The sequence below is a fragment of the Oxyura jamaicensis genome, chromosome 3 (genome assembly GCF_011077185.1).
Source record: "Oxyura jamaicensis isolate SHBP4307 breed ruddy duck chromosome 3, BPBGC_Ojam_1.0, whole genome shotgun sequence".
Lineage (NCBI taxonomy): Eukaryota > Metazoa > Chordata > Aves > Anseriformes > Anatidae > Oxyura > Oxyura jamaicensis.
In genome coordinates this window covers 20,359,817-20,374,753 of record NC_048895.1, presented here as the reverse complement: position 1 = coordinate 20,374,753, position 14,937 = coordinate 20,359,817, and the positions used below count along the sequence as shown (strand labels likewise).

The following is a 14,937-nucleotide window of genomic DNA, read 5'->3' as shown; positions in this document are numbered from 1 at the left end:
GAGCTAGGCATTATTCCTGCTAGGCTCCCCTGCCCGTCTGACAACATGGGCCAAGGAAATGCACTCTGCAGTTTGCCAGGTAGATGAAGCATCAAACACTCTCTGTCCATGATAAATCAGTAAAACGATTTAATTAAATAACACAGCACTATGTTTCTTGTTGAAGTGTCCCAAACCGTAGCACTTTCTCTCTGTTTTCCCACCAGAACTGAACTGTCGCTGTAGAGAATTTTGTTTTGTGGCCACTCATTTCTGGAGGAAAGCCCTTCCAAGGGAAACGTCCTGCTCATGGTGCCCCAGCCAGCCAAGTGAAGGCAGTTTGGGGATTATCTGAAATTTGTGTCTAAGACAAAGCCTTGTTTGAAGGCATGGAGAAACTGGCAGCCAAATGATACCTGACCTGTGCATTCAGGCAGGAATTTCTCCCAAGAAGACCTATTTTTAAACTAGGATTTTTTCCAGTCATATAAAACCATAAGCAGATTGAATTCCTTCTGCATCACTTTTAATCTGTATGAACATTGATTTCCATTAGATTTGAGCCCGTGTCAGATGCATGAACATTATTTCAGTCATCTGTTGTGAGTGTTAGATAAATAGGTGTGAAAATATAAGAATAAATTCAAATTTGTAGAAATTTACAGCTTCTGAATTTGACTCCTCCTCTTTGAACAAGATGAGTTTAAAACAGTCGGATCTACCTAAATGGCACCTGAGGAAGGGAATGTGAGCGTTACCTCATGGCACTTGAAGAACGGGGATGTCTCCAGGGTGGCACGGATACCCTTCAACCGGATCAGGTAGCTGTTCTGAAACCACAAAGGCAAACAAACCCTCAGTGCTGACCGTGTGCTCGTTACAAGCAGCCCTGCAAACTGCTGGAAGGCACTAAAGGTTCCTTGTGGCCCCTCTGGTAATTCATCTCTGCGGCACAGACAGAAGGACGAGGCACAGCACACGCACAGCAGGTATCCTGGCAATGTAACACAATTAAACTGTCGGCACCGTGACTGCCTGAGGAGACCTGGGGTCGCTGCATTGCAATGGCTTGGCCAACGAGTCCAGAGACTGCGTGTGACGGGGTGAGCTCCCAGCTCTCCGCAGATAAAATGCAGCCAGGCAGCTTAATTTGCAGATCCAAGAGTAATCCCCAGGTAACTGCTGTCAAAGCAAAGGGGCAGCTTTGAAAGAGGCAGTGCCAAGGGCTACCCCATCTGCAGCCCTTCATTTGTAGGCTTTACATAGTGCAACTTAAAATAGAAGCCCTTTGTCAGTAGGATATTTGACACAGCCTATATAAACTGTTTACAGCTCTTACTGGCAGCGCAGCACAACTTGGGAAACGCCAGCTGTGGCATGCCCATGAGAAGGGCACCTGGCGCACATATGGAGGTGCCTTGGCCTCTCTTCCTGCCAGAGTGAGCTCGGGGCAGCCTGCTCTGCTGGGACAGGAGTCTCTGGCACCTGTGTCAAATCCAAGGCTAAAAAGGAGGCTCAGAGGCTGCCATCAGTCCTAGGGGTGATGGGGCAGAGCCTCTGCAACAGGTTTTGTGGATGAGCCCTCAGTATCTCCAGTGGACTTGGATCTGATGGGTGCTGCTGCAGTGTCCCCACCCAGCTCTCCTCTCCCCACCCTCACCACAGGATGGTGTTTCTCTCTGCCATTTTTCTTTTAGGAGACCTTCCCCAGGCTGCGGAGTAGCCTCTGCAGGAGAAGCCCTCCCGCTGCAGCTCCCACAGAACCCCCTGCTCACCAAAACGTTGCGGTTTCCCCTGGTGAACTCCCTGAAGGCTTCCGTGACTTGTTCCTTTGTCCGCGTCTTCTTGAAGTCCCGATTCACAGTGCCATCCTCTTTCTAGGAAAGAAGGGAGAGCTGTGAGTGGGACAGGGAGAGAAGGAGCCAGGAGAAAGAATGGTAGAATGGTAGCCTGCCAGCATGGACAGGCTACCTTCCACAGACCTGGTGCTTTCACAGACCTTTCACTGAATGGCCTTGAGCTCTCCTCTGCCTCCTCCACAGAGGCAGATCTGTGCGTGGTCCACCACAGGGACAGCACCCAGCCCCGACCCAGAGGCTCCTGGCCGAACCTGCCCTCTCAGCCCCTCTGTAGCCACTTGCCATTTCCCCGGTACCCGAGGCTCTGATTTTCACATCAGTGCCTTTCATTGTCTGGAGCCGGCTGCCGGTCGGACAGGCAGGGCTGGCTTCCTGGAGACAGGGGCTATTTTAAACAACACGCTCGTGCTCACGGGTCTGTTTCCAGAGCTCTGTCCCACTGCTCTGGACAGCTTGTTTGCACACAATGGAGTGAAGGGGCAGAGGCCAAAAAGACATCCTGTGGGCCGGGTAAGGTGAAGTAAGGGTGAAGAAACGGAGCAGAGGCCGGGGAAGGACGACAGCACAATCAGTCACCTGTCCTGGAGGCTGATGTGCCCTGGTGGGACATGGAGACCCCTCCAGGGAAGTGACCCTGGCAAGGGGTGGCTCCTGGCCACTGGCACGGTGGCAGTGGCCAGTCCAGCTGGGGGCATGCAGGGTGCATGGGCTGTGAAGAGCTAGGCAAGGCACGTCCAGCAGCAACCCGAAGCCTGCTGTGCAGCTCAGGATGAACCACATTGCACACATCCAACTTCCAGCTTGCATTTCATGTGGGCTCTAACAAAGGTGGTATCAAAACCAGCGTGTGAATGCCTCCAAGAGCTTTGTTTGCACAGGGTGCAGCCGATACATCTTGATTCAAAACACCCTGGAATGAACCTGATCACCTTCTGCCCCTGCACTAGCGCTGCCACGGCGTATAAAAGCGAATCTAACATCTGGCAGAGGCAGATGACCTCCTCTCTGTAGACCTCCCTGCCGCAGCAGCCGTCCTGCACAAGGACAAGGCAGAGCCAAGCTCTCACCACATGGTTTTAGCTGCAGCCACACGTGTAGGATGTAGGAGGACTCTCCAAGTACATACAGGGGAGGTGCACTGCACTGCTATGTCTGTCATGGGGCAGTTCAGAAACCAACCCACCCCCTCCTGGGGGGGTCCGAGGCCCATAGGGGTGGGCTTCCCCAAAGCAGAATTGTGAAGGGGGCTGAAAAGGGCTATTGGCACCTGCCTCAGCTGGCCCCCACCCCGCCAGCAGGTCCAGTTGGTGCTGGTGTCACTGGGACAGGGCTGGGGCCGTCTGCCTGCTCCAGTACCACTGGCCAAAGGGCTCACAAGCTGCCTGTCTGGGGAGAAGTCAGGAAAGGGTGGTCAGGACTGGTTATGAGACACCAAAATATCCCAGACCCAGAAATATCTCTGCAGCAATATCCCACCGTGGCCTTGCAGTGGGAAATGGTGAACAACTCTTAGGTCAGAGCAGAAACTAAGATTTTATTTTTTATTTTTTTCAGTGAGCAACTATCCAGGGAGCTGGAACTGGGTCAAGAGGGACCATTTGTACTACTTTTAACACCGTGACTTCGTTAATAGCTGCTGTTTATAACATCTTCGAACTGCTCCACAAAGTTAGGTGTCATTAACCGCTTTTGCATAGGAGAATTCCCATTTTGAAGAGGAAGAGCCATCATCTTGAGGCTACCTGGGAAGTGAGAGCTCAACCAACAAAGGCTCCTTGTCCCTATTCCCATCCCTGTCCCCGTCCTCATTCCCAGCCCTGCTCTGTCCCCATGCTGTGGCTGCTCCCTTCTTCCTCCTGTCTCCCCTCCCAGCCCAGGCATCCAGGACGGATCCTGCCCTTTCTGCGAGCACCCAGCTACTTTCACAGGAACCCATCCTCTTCCATCAACTTCACACTGTCAGCGAGGGGCAGAACAGGTTCACCCCTGCTTTTCCCAACACCGTATCCTCAGCAGGAAAGGAAGCATGGAGAGCCCTGTCATTAAATGACACTTCCCTCAAGTTCCCCAAGGGCTCAAAAGCAGCCTCAGGACCCCGAAACAGGTCAGATGCAGCGATGCAACTCAGCTCTCCTGGTTCTGCAGCCCTGCTGGAGAAACGCCAGCCCTAAACCAGCCGGAGCGACTAATGCTTTAGCTTAGGGGAACATAATCCAGAAGCCGAGGGATTTAAGTAGAATTATAGTAATTAGAGCCTTGATCACATTAGTCAGTCCCAAGCAGCAGTGGCGGAGTTATTCCTGGAGGCCAGCACTTCTCAGTTTTTCAATTAAAGGGCTGCCTAAATGCTTTGAAAAATCCACTGCCCACATCACGTAGCGGCTCGCTCACACTTGGCTAAAGCAGGGGTGCAACTCTCACCCCTCAGTCATGGCTTTTATTTCCTTCCACAGCATTTTCTGGCCTGTGTGAGAATAGGATTTTTTTTTTTTTTTCCATTTCAAGTGCTTTGCATGTGACCTGATTTTGCTGTAAAGCCCATGAAACACCCAAACCACAGAAGCACCACTAGAGGCCAAGGATATATCAAGTTGGACTATAAATAGACAAGATATTCTTGATTATAGCATGAAAACAGGGAGAAGAAAGAGTGCACGTGAGCTTTGGTCCAAACTGGCACACTCATATTTTATACAGCCACAGTTTTATAAGACGCACCAGAACTAGGCAAGGGGCTGGCTGGAGCAGCTCACAGCATGCTTGTGGGTGTCTGCAGCAGAAAAGGGACTTTCGGATGGTGGTGAAGAGCTGTAAGAGCAGGGAAATGCCTTGACCCACTGCAGAGAGCTGCTGTGGGGAACGTGACCAGCATGGCCATGAAATGAAAGAAGTGCCTTCCTCCCTGCGTGCAACATGCTACAGCAGGCTTCCAGCAGGCTGGAACAACTTCTGAACAACTTCTCCTGCTGTGTTCTAACATCTGCATTTGTTTGCATTTTGACGAGTGAGGTCAATGGGAAGGCTACCAGGAAAATCCCCCAAATCTGGCCCCGAGCCACCTCTTGGGCCCCATCAGAGCCTCAGCCATCCCAGGCACAACTTGATTGAGCCAACACCTTGCCACATGCTGAAACTCTACCTCAAACACGGTATTACTTTTAACTCACACTGTCTGGCTACAAGAAGGCATGTGCCATTGCTAAATTCCATGCAAACCTTCCATCACTAACACAAATGCTCTCAGTTACAGACCTACCTCTGTTCAGGTGCCTTTCTCACTGCAAAGCCTGTTGCTGATCTCTGCCACTCGTCAGGACAGAAACCCCTGGGCGGACTCATCTAACAGACACCCAAACGCATCCCAGCAGGTATCCCCAGAAGCATGTCGGCTCGGAGCAATGGCATTGCCCAGCTACCGTGCCTTTTGCAGAGTGCATGTGCTCAGGCAAAAGAGAGAAATAGCCTTATTGAAGATAACACTCGGGTGCTGAATTTTTCTGAACATTCCCATGTAAATACAGCCTTGTCACCAGCTACAGCTAAACTCCCAGCTCCAGCCAGAGACAGGCACAGGCCAGCATACACTCAGGCTAGGAATTTGGATTAATGGCTCAGGCTGGCAGCATGTTGGTATGGAAAGCAAACAACTAATTTGAACCTTCCGGTTGGAGCACTGCACTTTGCATTTCGTGGTCAGGGAAGTCAACTAAGGAGCGGATTTAACAAGATTGTGGCTAAAACTGTCAACTTTCACTGACGCCCTCAGCTTGGCTGTGCTCTCAGAAGAGCAGTGCAGCCCCCAGCCAGGTGCCTGCTGAGGGATCAGGATGCCCTGAGGTGACAGGCTCTTGCCACCAGCCCGCTCTGCGTGTGGTAACGGAGAGCTGCCAGCAGCTCTGCACTCCCGGAGCACCCTCACCTTTATCCCCTCGATCCTGAAGCCCAGCGTGGCTGTTGAACTGATGGTCTCCCTCCACTGCATGTAGCGGGGCTTGGTTACTGCCCGCAGCACGTTCTCCTCCTCCGTGGGAGCGTCAGGGTCCACCTCGATCATCTTCTGGTACATGTCCTTCCGCAGGCTCGGCTTCTTTCGGGCCTTTATCAGCTCCTCCTCCAAGTACGTTCTGCAAGGAGATGGGGGGGGATTAGCAGAGCCACAGGGGCCAACGGCTGGGAGACCACTGAGCCACGAGACACACCAAGGCTATGATGACCTTTAAAAATGATCTTTAAAGGTCCCTTCCAACCCAAACCACTCTCTGATCCATCTCTCACCCTAGGGTGCTGTGGTGGTTTTACCTTGCTGGGCAGCTGAACTCCACTACAGCCGCTCTCTCACTCCCCCCTCCTCAGAAGATGATGGAAGAAGAACAGGAAAGAAACAACTCACGGGGTGAGATAAGGATCATTTAATTAAAGGAAAAATAATTATTCAGTGAAAATTATTAGTAATTAAATAACAATACTAAAGGGGAAGTGGAAAAAAAAAACAAAGTCCATGTGGAAGTGCGGGGGAAATAAATAGCTCTCTGCTTCCTACCAACGAGAGATGCTTGACCACGTCCCTGAAGCAGGGCTTCAATGCATGTAGCCATTGTTTGGGAGGACAGACGTGTTCACAACGAGAGCCCACCCCTCTTCTCTTCTTCCTTTTCCCACCTTTTATTGCTGAGCGTGACACCACACGGCATGGGATATCCCTTTGGTCGGTTCAGGCCAGCTGCCCTGCTGGAGTCCCCTCCCCACCTCTTCCAGCCCTGCTGGCTCTGGGGGGTTGGAGGCAGCCCCAATGCGTTGCCAGCTCTGCTCAGCAGCAGGCACAGCAGTGCTGTGATACCAGGGCTGTTCTGGCTACAGGTGCAGAGCACAGCGCTGTATGGGGCACTGCAGGGAAAAGTGACTCCATCCCAGCCAGCCCCAGTACAGGTGCTTTACTTACTCCATCACCAACACCTGTTATTTTACCATTTTCTCAAGGAACCAAAACCAGCCTGGCAAAAACACGGGAGATAATTTCTTGCAGGTGCCCACATTGTCGCTGCCCTACTGATGCCGTCTCATTGCCACCTGTCGGTCCTGGGAGACCAAGGCACAGCATATCTGGGCAGTGACTTACTCCCACAAACTAAGTGCAGCTTTCACAGCGTGCTCAGGAAACTGCCTGATGGGCAGATGGAATAAAAGTGCAGAATAGAGACACAGTGTTCTCAGAAGGGCTGCTCACACTGCTCAGAAAGCTGGGTTTCCTTTTGAAGAGAGCAACAGATAGTCTTCATCTGAGGTATTGGTACCCCCGCATTGCTCCAGACTTGAACCACAACCAGGGCTTAAGCCTGACAAAACTTCCTTCAGGGATGACTGCACTGCACCAAACCACTTTCTTCACACACCAGATGGTCAACAAGCAGAGACGAAAAGCCTGCCATGTTCTTCCCAAACCCAGGCTTCCTCTCTTTGTGCTGTTCGCTTAGGTTTTCCTGGAGACAGGTGAACCTGGCATTCTCACTTGCAGGCTTCGAGGGTTTTAACCTCTGCTTTCAGTACCCAATCTTAAAACTCAAACAATGCCCCAGAACCACTCACCTGACCCCCATTTTGCAGTCCATTACACAGGGGGAGTCAAATTCAGCCAGCAGGTCCTCCATCTGGTTGTACCGCTCCCCATCCTTCACAATGTCCCCGTGGTAGGCAGGCACGTAGGGCTTCAGGACATCGTTCATCAGGCGGTCGAGGCAGCGCTGCTCTGATTCACAGTGCTTCTTCAGTATCCTGCCATTGGCCGCTGCCTTGAAGCTACCTGAGGGTGATAACGGGTGTGGGATGGCACGGTGCCTTCCCAAAACAAGAAGAGCAGCCCAACAGCACCTTGGAAGCGTTCCCATGCCCAGAAGAGCCCCTGCAGACTGGGGTCGGAGGTTTATGACCAGCAGTGTCACACCTCAGACAGAGCAGAGACCTGCCCAGCAGCTCCTGCAGAGCACATTTGTTTCCCATTCTCTGTGTACTTCATGTTAGGGTCACACCACATGGCCTTCTCTCTGTGCTCATGTGTGGGGCATCTTCCTGCCAGGCAGTGTCACACACTTCCCTGTGGATCTGCAAGGGCTTGGTTCTCACCCAAAGGACCCAGCTGGCTGCTGCTGGAGAGAAACATGTGGGGCAGCAGCAGTAATACCCGCTGGCCTTGGGATATTGAAAACACAGAGCACTGCAGTTCCTTGTCACCCTCCCGAACAATTAAAGAATTCACTGTCCTGGGCTCCAGACATGGCAGAGGAAATCTGCGACATTCATGCAGCGGTTAGAATTAATTCTGGCCAGAAAAGCCCCTTAGTCCAACTGAACAAGACCCTCTCCACCACCCTGCCCTCTCCCAGCTCCCAGCTCCACCTGTGGCTGAGCTGCAAATGGGCCGGGATGGCCCCTGTGATGCTCTCTACCTGCATGTCCTGCTAGCTGAATCCAAGGGTACTTCTTCTTGAAGGACATCACAAATGGAGACCAGTGCACCATGTTCTTGATCTTCCTCCATGATTTGCTCTAAGGGAAAAAACAAACAAACAAACATGAAGTTGAATGCAAATTTTTAAGCTTTTACTGCCCATAAAGTCACTCCATGCAGCACGTGGCTGTCTTGGACAATGCAGGAGGCACTGGAGCCAGCACAGGACGGAAAGCAAACAGAGAATCTGCTCTTTTCCCATTGCCCCATGCCAAGCCAGAGTCACTGGGCCTCATCTCCACATTCAAAATTCATGAGTAACCTCACTGAAGGGAACAGCCTTGCTGTTTTGTTCCAGCTGGCTGCTTCTGATGAAGAGAGCCCAGCCGTTTGCAGCACCTCGTGTCCACTTCCATGTACCCCTCTGCAGCAACTGTGAGGACATTAGCTCATCTTTGGGTTAACTGCTGCATCGGATCATAGCAAACCGAGAGGGAAATAGAGCCCGGGATTACTCCTGGGCCACAAAACTCCACTGCAGACCCAGTGGTAGGAAGAGACCCTTGCAAACACGAGCATGTGCTCACCGATGCATTTCTGCTCCCCACTAAAAGCCAGCTGCTTGGTTCATCATGTTTCCGATCCACCTGTGTCTGATCCACCTGCTTTGGCCAACCATTAACCACATTCTGGAGAACAATTCCTTCCTGACATGTCGTGCTTCTTGCCAGATAGATTGCACAAAACTATTTACATTACCTTAGCGAGGGCCGCATTGGATATGCAAAGGCCTCACTTGAATACATGTTCCTTCCTGCACAGAGGTTTTCCCTGGATTGTTCTGGGGAACACACTGCTAACAAAAGGCAGCGGCAATGGAAAAATGCCTTCTCGCAGATGAGGAGACAAACAACAGGCTTTATCCTGGCCACAATTTGCTACTGGGTTCAGCTGGAAGCCCACAGAAAAGTTATCCTCATTTGCTCCATGCCTAATGCATGCGGGGGAGCCTTCCAGAAAGCCCCAGTAATATCTTCCTCGTGTTTGGAGAATCGGCCTCTGTTCCAGCAACGCTTCACAGACAGGAGGAGAAGAGCCAGCAACCCCGACTTGCAGCTTGGACGCTTGTCTGGGCTGAACTCAGAGCACAGGAATCCATGCTGGGAACTGCTGACATGTTTGAAAGAATAGGAAGGAGCCAAACAAGGATGTCAGTGTCTGCAGCGTGGAAACTGCGCCGTGTTGGACCGTGCCACGCGCTACGTCCCGAGGGAGCAGGGCACTGGGTGGGCAGGGGGCTGGAGGAGGGCAGTAAGGCCCATTCCCTCCTCTCCTTTCCCTTCTCCCAGCCCAGGAAGTGAAGCTCCCCTGGACCACCGTGTGGGGCTGAGGGTGTCCCAGCGCACCCTGGCATTAGTGCAGGAAAAGAGCATTTTGGCAAGAAGCTTTGAACAAGCGTGGAGTGACTCCAGGCATGCCCTTCAGCCAGGCTCCTCCACGTGGCAGGTTTGCACCACAGCATGGTTTGCTTGCTTTGGCAGGGGCTCGGGCAGTTCCCTACCTGACAGGAGGGAATGTTTTAATTTCCAAGAGCAGTGCCAGGACCGGCGCGCTGTAGCTGTTCTTTGTTCTCCTGTTGGCAGAGAGCAGGAGGGAAAGTGGAGGGGAGGTGAAAAGGGGGTGGAGGGGTGTCCCTACTTTTGCTTTAAAATAGTAACAACCAAGTCCAGACTGATGTGAAAATAGAGGGAAGAAAAAAACTGCATGGGAGTTTGCAACCCAGATGAGCAACATGCCTCATCTGAAACGAGGTGTCCTACCCTAGCATCCTAAGGCACGCGGTCCCAGGAGAACACCCAAGGCACTGCACCTTCCCAACCAAGGTTTTATTTTTCACTGGTAAGAGCTTTGTAGCTAAGACCACGATGCACTTCAAAGTGCAGGCAGAATGAAGCCAAGCAGTCCCCAGAGCGGTGCGGCCATCTCAGCCCTACCTTCAGCAGAGCTCTCCGAGCACTGCTCCAGCACTGCTGGTCCCTGCTTGCCGTGCTGCTGCCCTTGTGGTGCAGGCTGATGGCCCCGAGTCCCCAGGAAAAAGCAAACAACACAAAACCCTTCTGCTGAGCTGAGCAAGGCAAAAGCCAGTTACTGAGAGCATCCACAGCATCCACACAGGGAACAGCCATTACACTCCCGTTCCTTTACACCAGAGGGAAACATCTTCATATCGCCTGCTTTCGTGCACAACTTTGGCTAGGCAGCTCCAGCCCAGGTTTTAGGGACATGCCTAAGGACAGTGTTTTCAGCAGCACTGCACCCACACATGCTGGGCCTTGGCTCAGCAGTCAGATCAAAGAAAGGAGGGTGAGAAAGAGCTGCTGAAGCCTCACTGACTTGGCCTGCATGTTTGGTTACAGGTTTGTCTTGGCAGAACTCTGAAGATAAATCTAAATAAAGCAAAGCTGTAGAAGGTAGTTCAGGTCTGAACCGAGATCACTCAGTGAACGAGCAAGACCTTCCTCTCCGTCCAGACAATTGCCAGAGGTTTTTATGGAGGTACTGGAGGTTGCTTTGCCCATCCCAGGTCACTCCCAGCCTGCTGGCAGTAGGCTGAGTTGTGGAGGGACAACACTGGCCAATGTCCCCAGTGATGCTGCAACCCTGTTTGTTTGAAGATAATGAAATTATCTGCCCAGGTAAGCAGTTTCTCCTAAATTTCATCCTTTGTGCTTTCCCTACAGCTTAAGGGTGACTTCGGATGTCTACGAGCCAGCACCAGCGTCCTTCCAGGCGCTGGGGACGGCCAAGAGCTTCAGCGAGCCTCAGCTGAAGATGCCTGTGTTTATTCACATGCCAGCGTGGGTTCACGCAGAGGTGAATATCTCAAAACTGACAGCCTCGGATTCCTGTCATGCCAGCCCCGTGTCAGGCCGCTGCCGATGGCCACAGAAAATCCCTGTCACGAGGTCCATGCTGCCCCCCCTTGGGTTTGTGGCCGCACGCAGAGTGCAGCAGGCTGGGCTCTCCCACCCTGCCCTGCTCTATTAATATGCAACGGGAGCATTAAAGCCATGTACAGTAATGATATCTCCTTTGCCTTCAATGAAGCGAGCAGGCAGCGCATCATGCCAGAAGATGAGCATGTCCAAATGTTTTGTTTGGTGAAAGCCTGTAACATACATCACTGGCACCTGCTCGTGGCACCCTGACACCCTGCTCTCCCCAGGCTCCAGCTCGTGGCTGCTCTCCCTCCCACAAAACCCAAGAAGCTGTGCTGAGCTCTTACAGCCACTGCACGTAGCCTACAAAAGCAGGGGATGTGCAGAAGGTGCCCGATGCAATCTGACGCTCATTATTTAAAACCTGTTTCAACATCAGCAAACACGGACCGATTAGCAAATTATTTAGTAACTCTGAAAATATATGGAGCTAGCTGTCTGCCGTGTGGAAACAAAGCTGAGCAACCGGCAGGACCAACTCTAAAAGATGTTTCTCCAAGTGGGTTTCAGCAGCGCTTTGCTCCTGCCCCTGCCTTTTCACACTACTCACCGTGGAGCTGGCAGGGTGTGGGATAGGTGCCAGAAGAGCTGAGGCCTCCCAGCAAGTACCTACAAGTGGTCAGTGGGAGAGGAGTGCTTGGGAAACAATTTTATCTGCTGTCTGTTTAACTTCACTTATCTGAAGCTTAAAGCAAACTCCAGGCTTTCCCCATCTGTCAATAGAGCTTCATATGGAAAGAACAACACGGAGAACGCAGCACCAACCCACAAGGTCAGAGGGTACGTGGTGTTTAATTAGATTAAACAGAAAGTGACTGATGAACTCGGCGCTCACTGCACATTTTCCCTGGAGCAGATGGCTTTCCTTTAAAGCCTGCCTGGGGGAGGTGTGACATTTTGGGACTGCTGCTCCCCTCCCTCTCCCAGCGGGAGCGTCGATGGGGTTTGGTCAGCGTCACGGGGAGCTGGGGGTGCTCTGCCCTTTCCATGCATTGAGCCGGAGAGATGGGCAGAAACCGATTTAATTTGCTGAAATTATTGTTTCCTGTTGCTTGACAGGACCAAACATCCCGAAAATAGATGGAGTTGGACCTGTACTTCAGTACTTTGTATTAGCCGGAGTATGCACAACTGGAGTCAGGATCATGTAGCTGGGACAGGGAGAGCAGGAGCAGCATTAAATGAATGATTTGAGATGAACTTCAGCCCATTTGTCCCAAGAAGATTCTGGAAAAAAAAACCTAGGAGCAGAAGATGGTGGAAAACTGAGAGAAAACAGCAGGGCCTTGCCTCTCTGCTTTCACTTCCAGCCCTTCCCCAATGGGAACTGGCAGCTGTGGCGCTGGCTGCCTCCTTGGGAGGGGGCTTTCAGCACAGCCCAGGCTGGTTCAGTCACAAGCAGGAGGGCTGACAAGGCGCTCTTCGTGTCTGGATGGGTTGAAAAACAACTCCAACAGCCGAGGAGAGCAGAGTTTACACTGGTCCTCTGCAATAAATAAATAAGTGGGGTAGTGTTTGCCCACAGAATTCACCCTGTGGGGCCATGCACACACAGCCAAGGGAAAAGATGCCATATAGTTTTCCATGTTGAAAAGAATGAATGTGTTTTCTCATGGTCTTTAAAAAGTAGTTAAGGTTTTCTTTCCCTTCACTGGGAAAAACCTTGTAGCAGTCGGTGAAGCCAGGCCACCTTTGTTCTTTGGGCAGGATGCTGGGAGCAGCAGAGCAGCACCACCAGGTACCCGTGTGCTGCTGGGTGCCTCCTCCAGCACCTCCCGGCATGCAGGATCCCAGCTGAAACAACTCCCACCGTGTGCTCCAGTCTGCTAACGTGGAGCTGAGGTTATGCTCTGCTCTGCTGTGCCATCCCCTTGGGAGGAGAGCCCATCCAGCCCCTCACAGCCTCTCCATCTTTGCTCTTCCACTAGCAAACAGAGCGCCGTGTGACTGCATCGGCGTGCATGGGCTGTGACTGCTGCCCCGCTGCCTTTGGCAGCCAGCAGCCCATATCTTAGTCTTCCTCTGATGCAAACTGCCCTCATCCTTACTGATGGATTTACTCCTATTCTGCACAATGGCAAAATAGCCTTTTTTGGCCTGAGGATCCACTTGTGATGGGAGAACTTTGGACCAGAACACAATTTCTGGTTTAGACATATAGAAATGTCAGCAGCTCCCTGAAATACGGCAGGGCAATGCCCATCAGGTGCCTGTGGTGGTTGTTCAGCACAGTCAGAGAGAGACTCCCTCAGCAGACTGCACTGAAGTTAGTAAACGGGATGATGATACTTTGGTAATTGAAACACTCTTCTGCATGCCTAGAAATTGTAATTTAAACCCTCAAACCCTAATAGATTAATTATTTGTGTGGCTGGGGCCACACAACCCCGGCCTGCCTCACCTTGACCTTTGCAAGAATACGCTGAGTGCAGCCAGAAGCAAGGACCCCATCGCATCTAGAGAGAGAAAAACTCCTTGTGCATGTATCATTTCTCTGACTTTCAATGCTTTGTTTTTCAGGATGGTTTCATTTCAGCCAGCAAGGATTTGGGCTTTTGCAGGGGAGAAGCCAGTCCTGCCTGACATGGTGAGGTACCCTTTTCTCTAGTGCAACCAGGAGCCAGCCGCACCAAGAGCAAAAATCTGGGGCAGAGGGGCAGAGAGACAAAGGCACTGCCTCCTCTGCCGTCTGTGAGAGATCAACACGAGTGACAGAGGAGCTTCAGTCAAAATGCAGGGAAGGCAAGAACACCCGTGGGGATCACTGAAAAGATATTCCAGCATATTGGAAAAAACAACAACACACGAGCTCGTTGCAGACTCCCCCTTCCTGCTTACGATGCCAGAAAGGAGAATTAGAAGCCAAATGCACAGACGGGTGGCAGTGGTGCTTCAGCTCGACCTCCCCTCTGACAATAGAAGGAAGCCCCATGGCTGTGGGAGCGGGCTGCTCAGGAGGCACCCAGTGCACCGGGAATATTCCCAACCTCCTCCTGCCTGCCTGCAGAGCACGGGCAATCGGTGGGCACACGGCAGCCCCTCTCCTGGGGGACAGGTACACGGAGAAGACGTGGCGACAAAGCATCGGCATCGAATTTGGCCAAGAAGGAGAGAAGCCCAGGTGGGAGCAAAGGCAGAACTGGCAGTGGAGCTGTGGTTGTCTCTGCCTCTCTGTTTCTTCCCGGTTAGGAGCCTTCACTTCAATGAAGGTGAAAACTTCCTAATGCAGATTAGTCATTGCTGACTTCCCAGGAAAGCTGGATGAAGCATTAATTGCATGCATTAGACAAGTCCAGCCTACGTTTCTGAGTGGGAACTGCTCCAGATCTCTGGAAATGTCTCAGGAAGAGCTGTTCACTTCTGGTGGACTGCTATGGAAGTCCCATGCTGCTTCTTGCCCAGCAGGCAGCCCACTTTTAAAATCCAGCAAATGATACAAATGCTCATTAGTAGCCAAAAACAGGCCGTGGTGGATGTGTTTGTAAGAAGAGCCCACTGCAGCCCAGCTCCAAAATATGTTAGTCCCCAGGGCTGGGGCAGCAGATCAGGTGTCCAGCTGTCCAGAGGCCTGACCTGCCTCAGGGACCTGTCAGCAGCTTGGATGGACACTGCTCCACTTCCATCTAGAGACCTGTGTCTGATCCCTTCAGCAGTTTGA

At 51.9% G+C, this 14,937-nt stretch overlaps 1 protein-coding gene across 1 annotated transcript in view; it reads right to left on the bottom strand.

Moving 5' to 3' along the window:
* Positions 1-14,937, bottom strand: part of ITPKB (inositol-trisphosphate 3-kinase B) — a 58,103-nt gene that overhangs the window by 4,007 nt on the left and 39,159 nt on the right. Inside the window, exons 3-7 of the mRNA XM_035320983.1 lie at positions 8,279-8,378; positions 7,422-7,635; positions 5,758-5,962; positions 1,755-1,856; positions 738-809 (exon numbers count right to left, since the gene is read on the bottom strand). Coding sequence (XP_035176874.1) covers positions 738-809; positions 1,755-1,856; positions 5,758-5,962; positions 7,422-7,635; positions 8,279-8,378 — 693 coding nt within the window. The remainder of the gene's footprint in view (positions 1-737; positions 810-1,754; positions 1,857-5,757; positions 5,963-7,421; positions 7,636-8,278; positions 8,379-14,937) is intronic.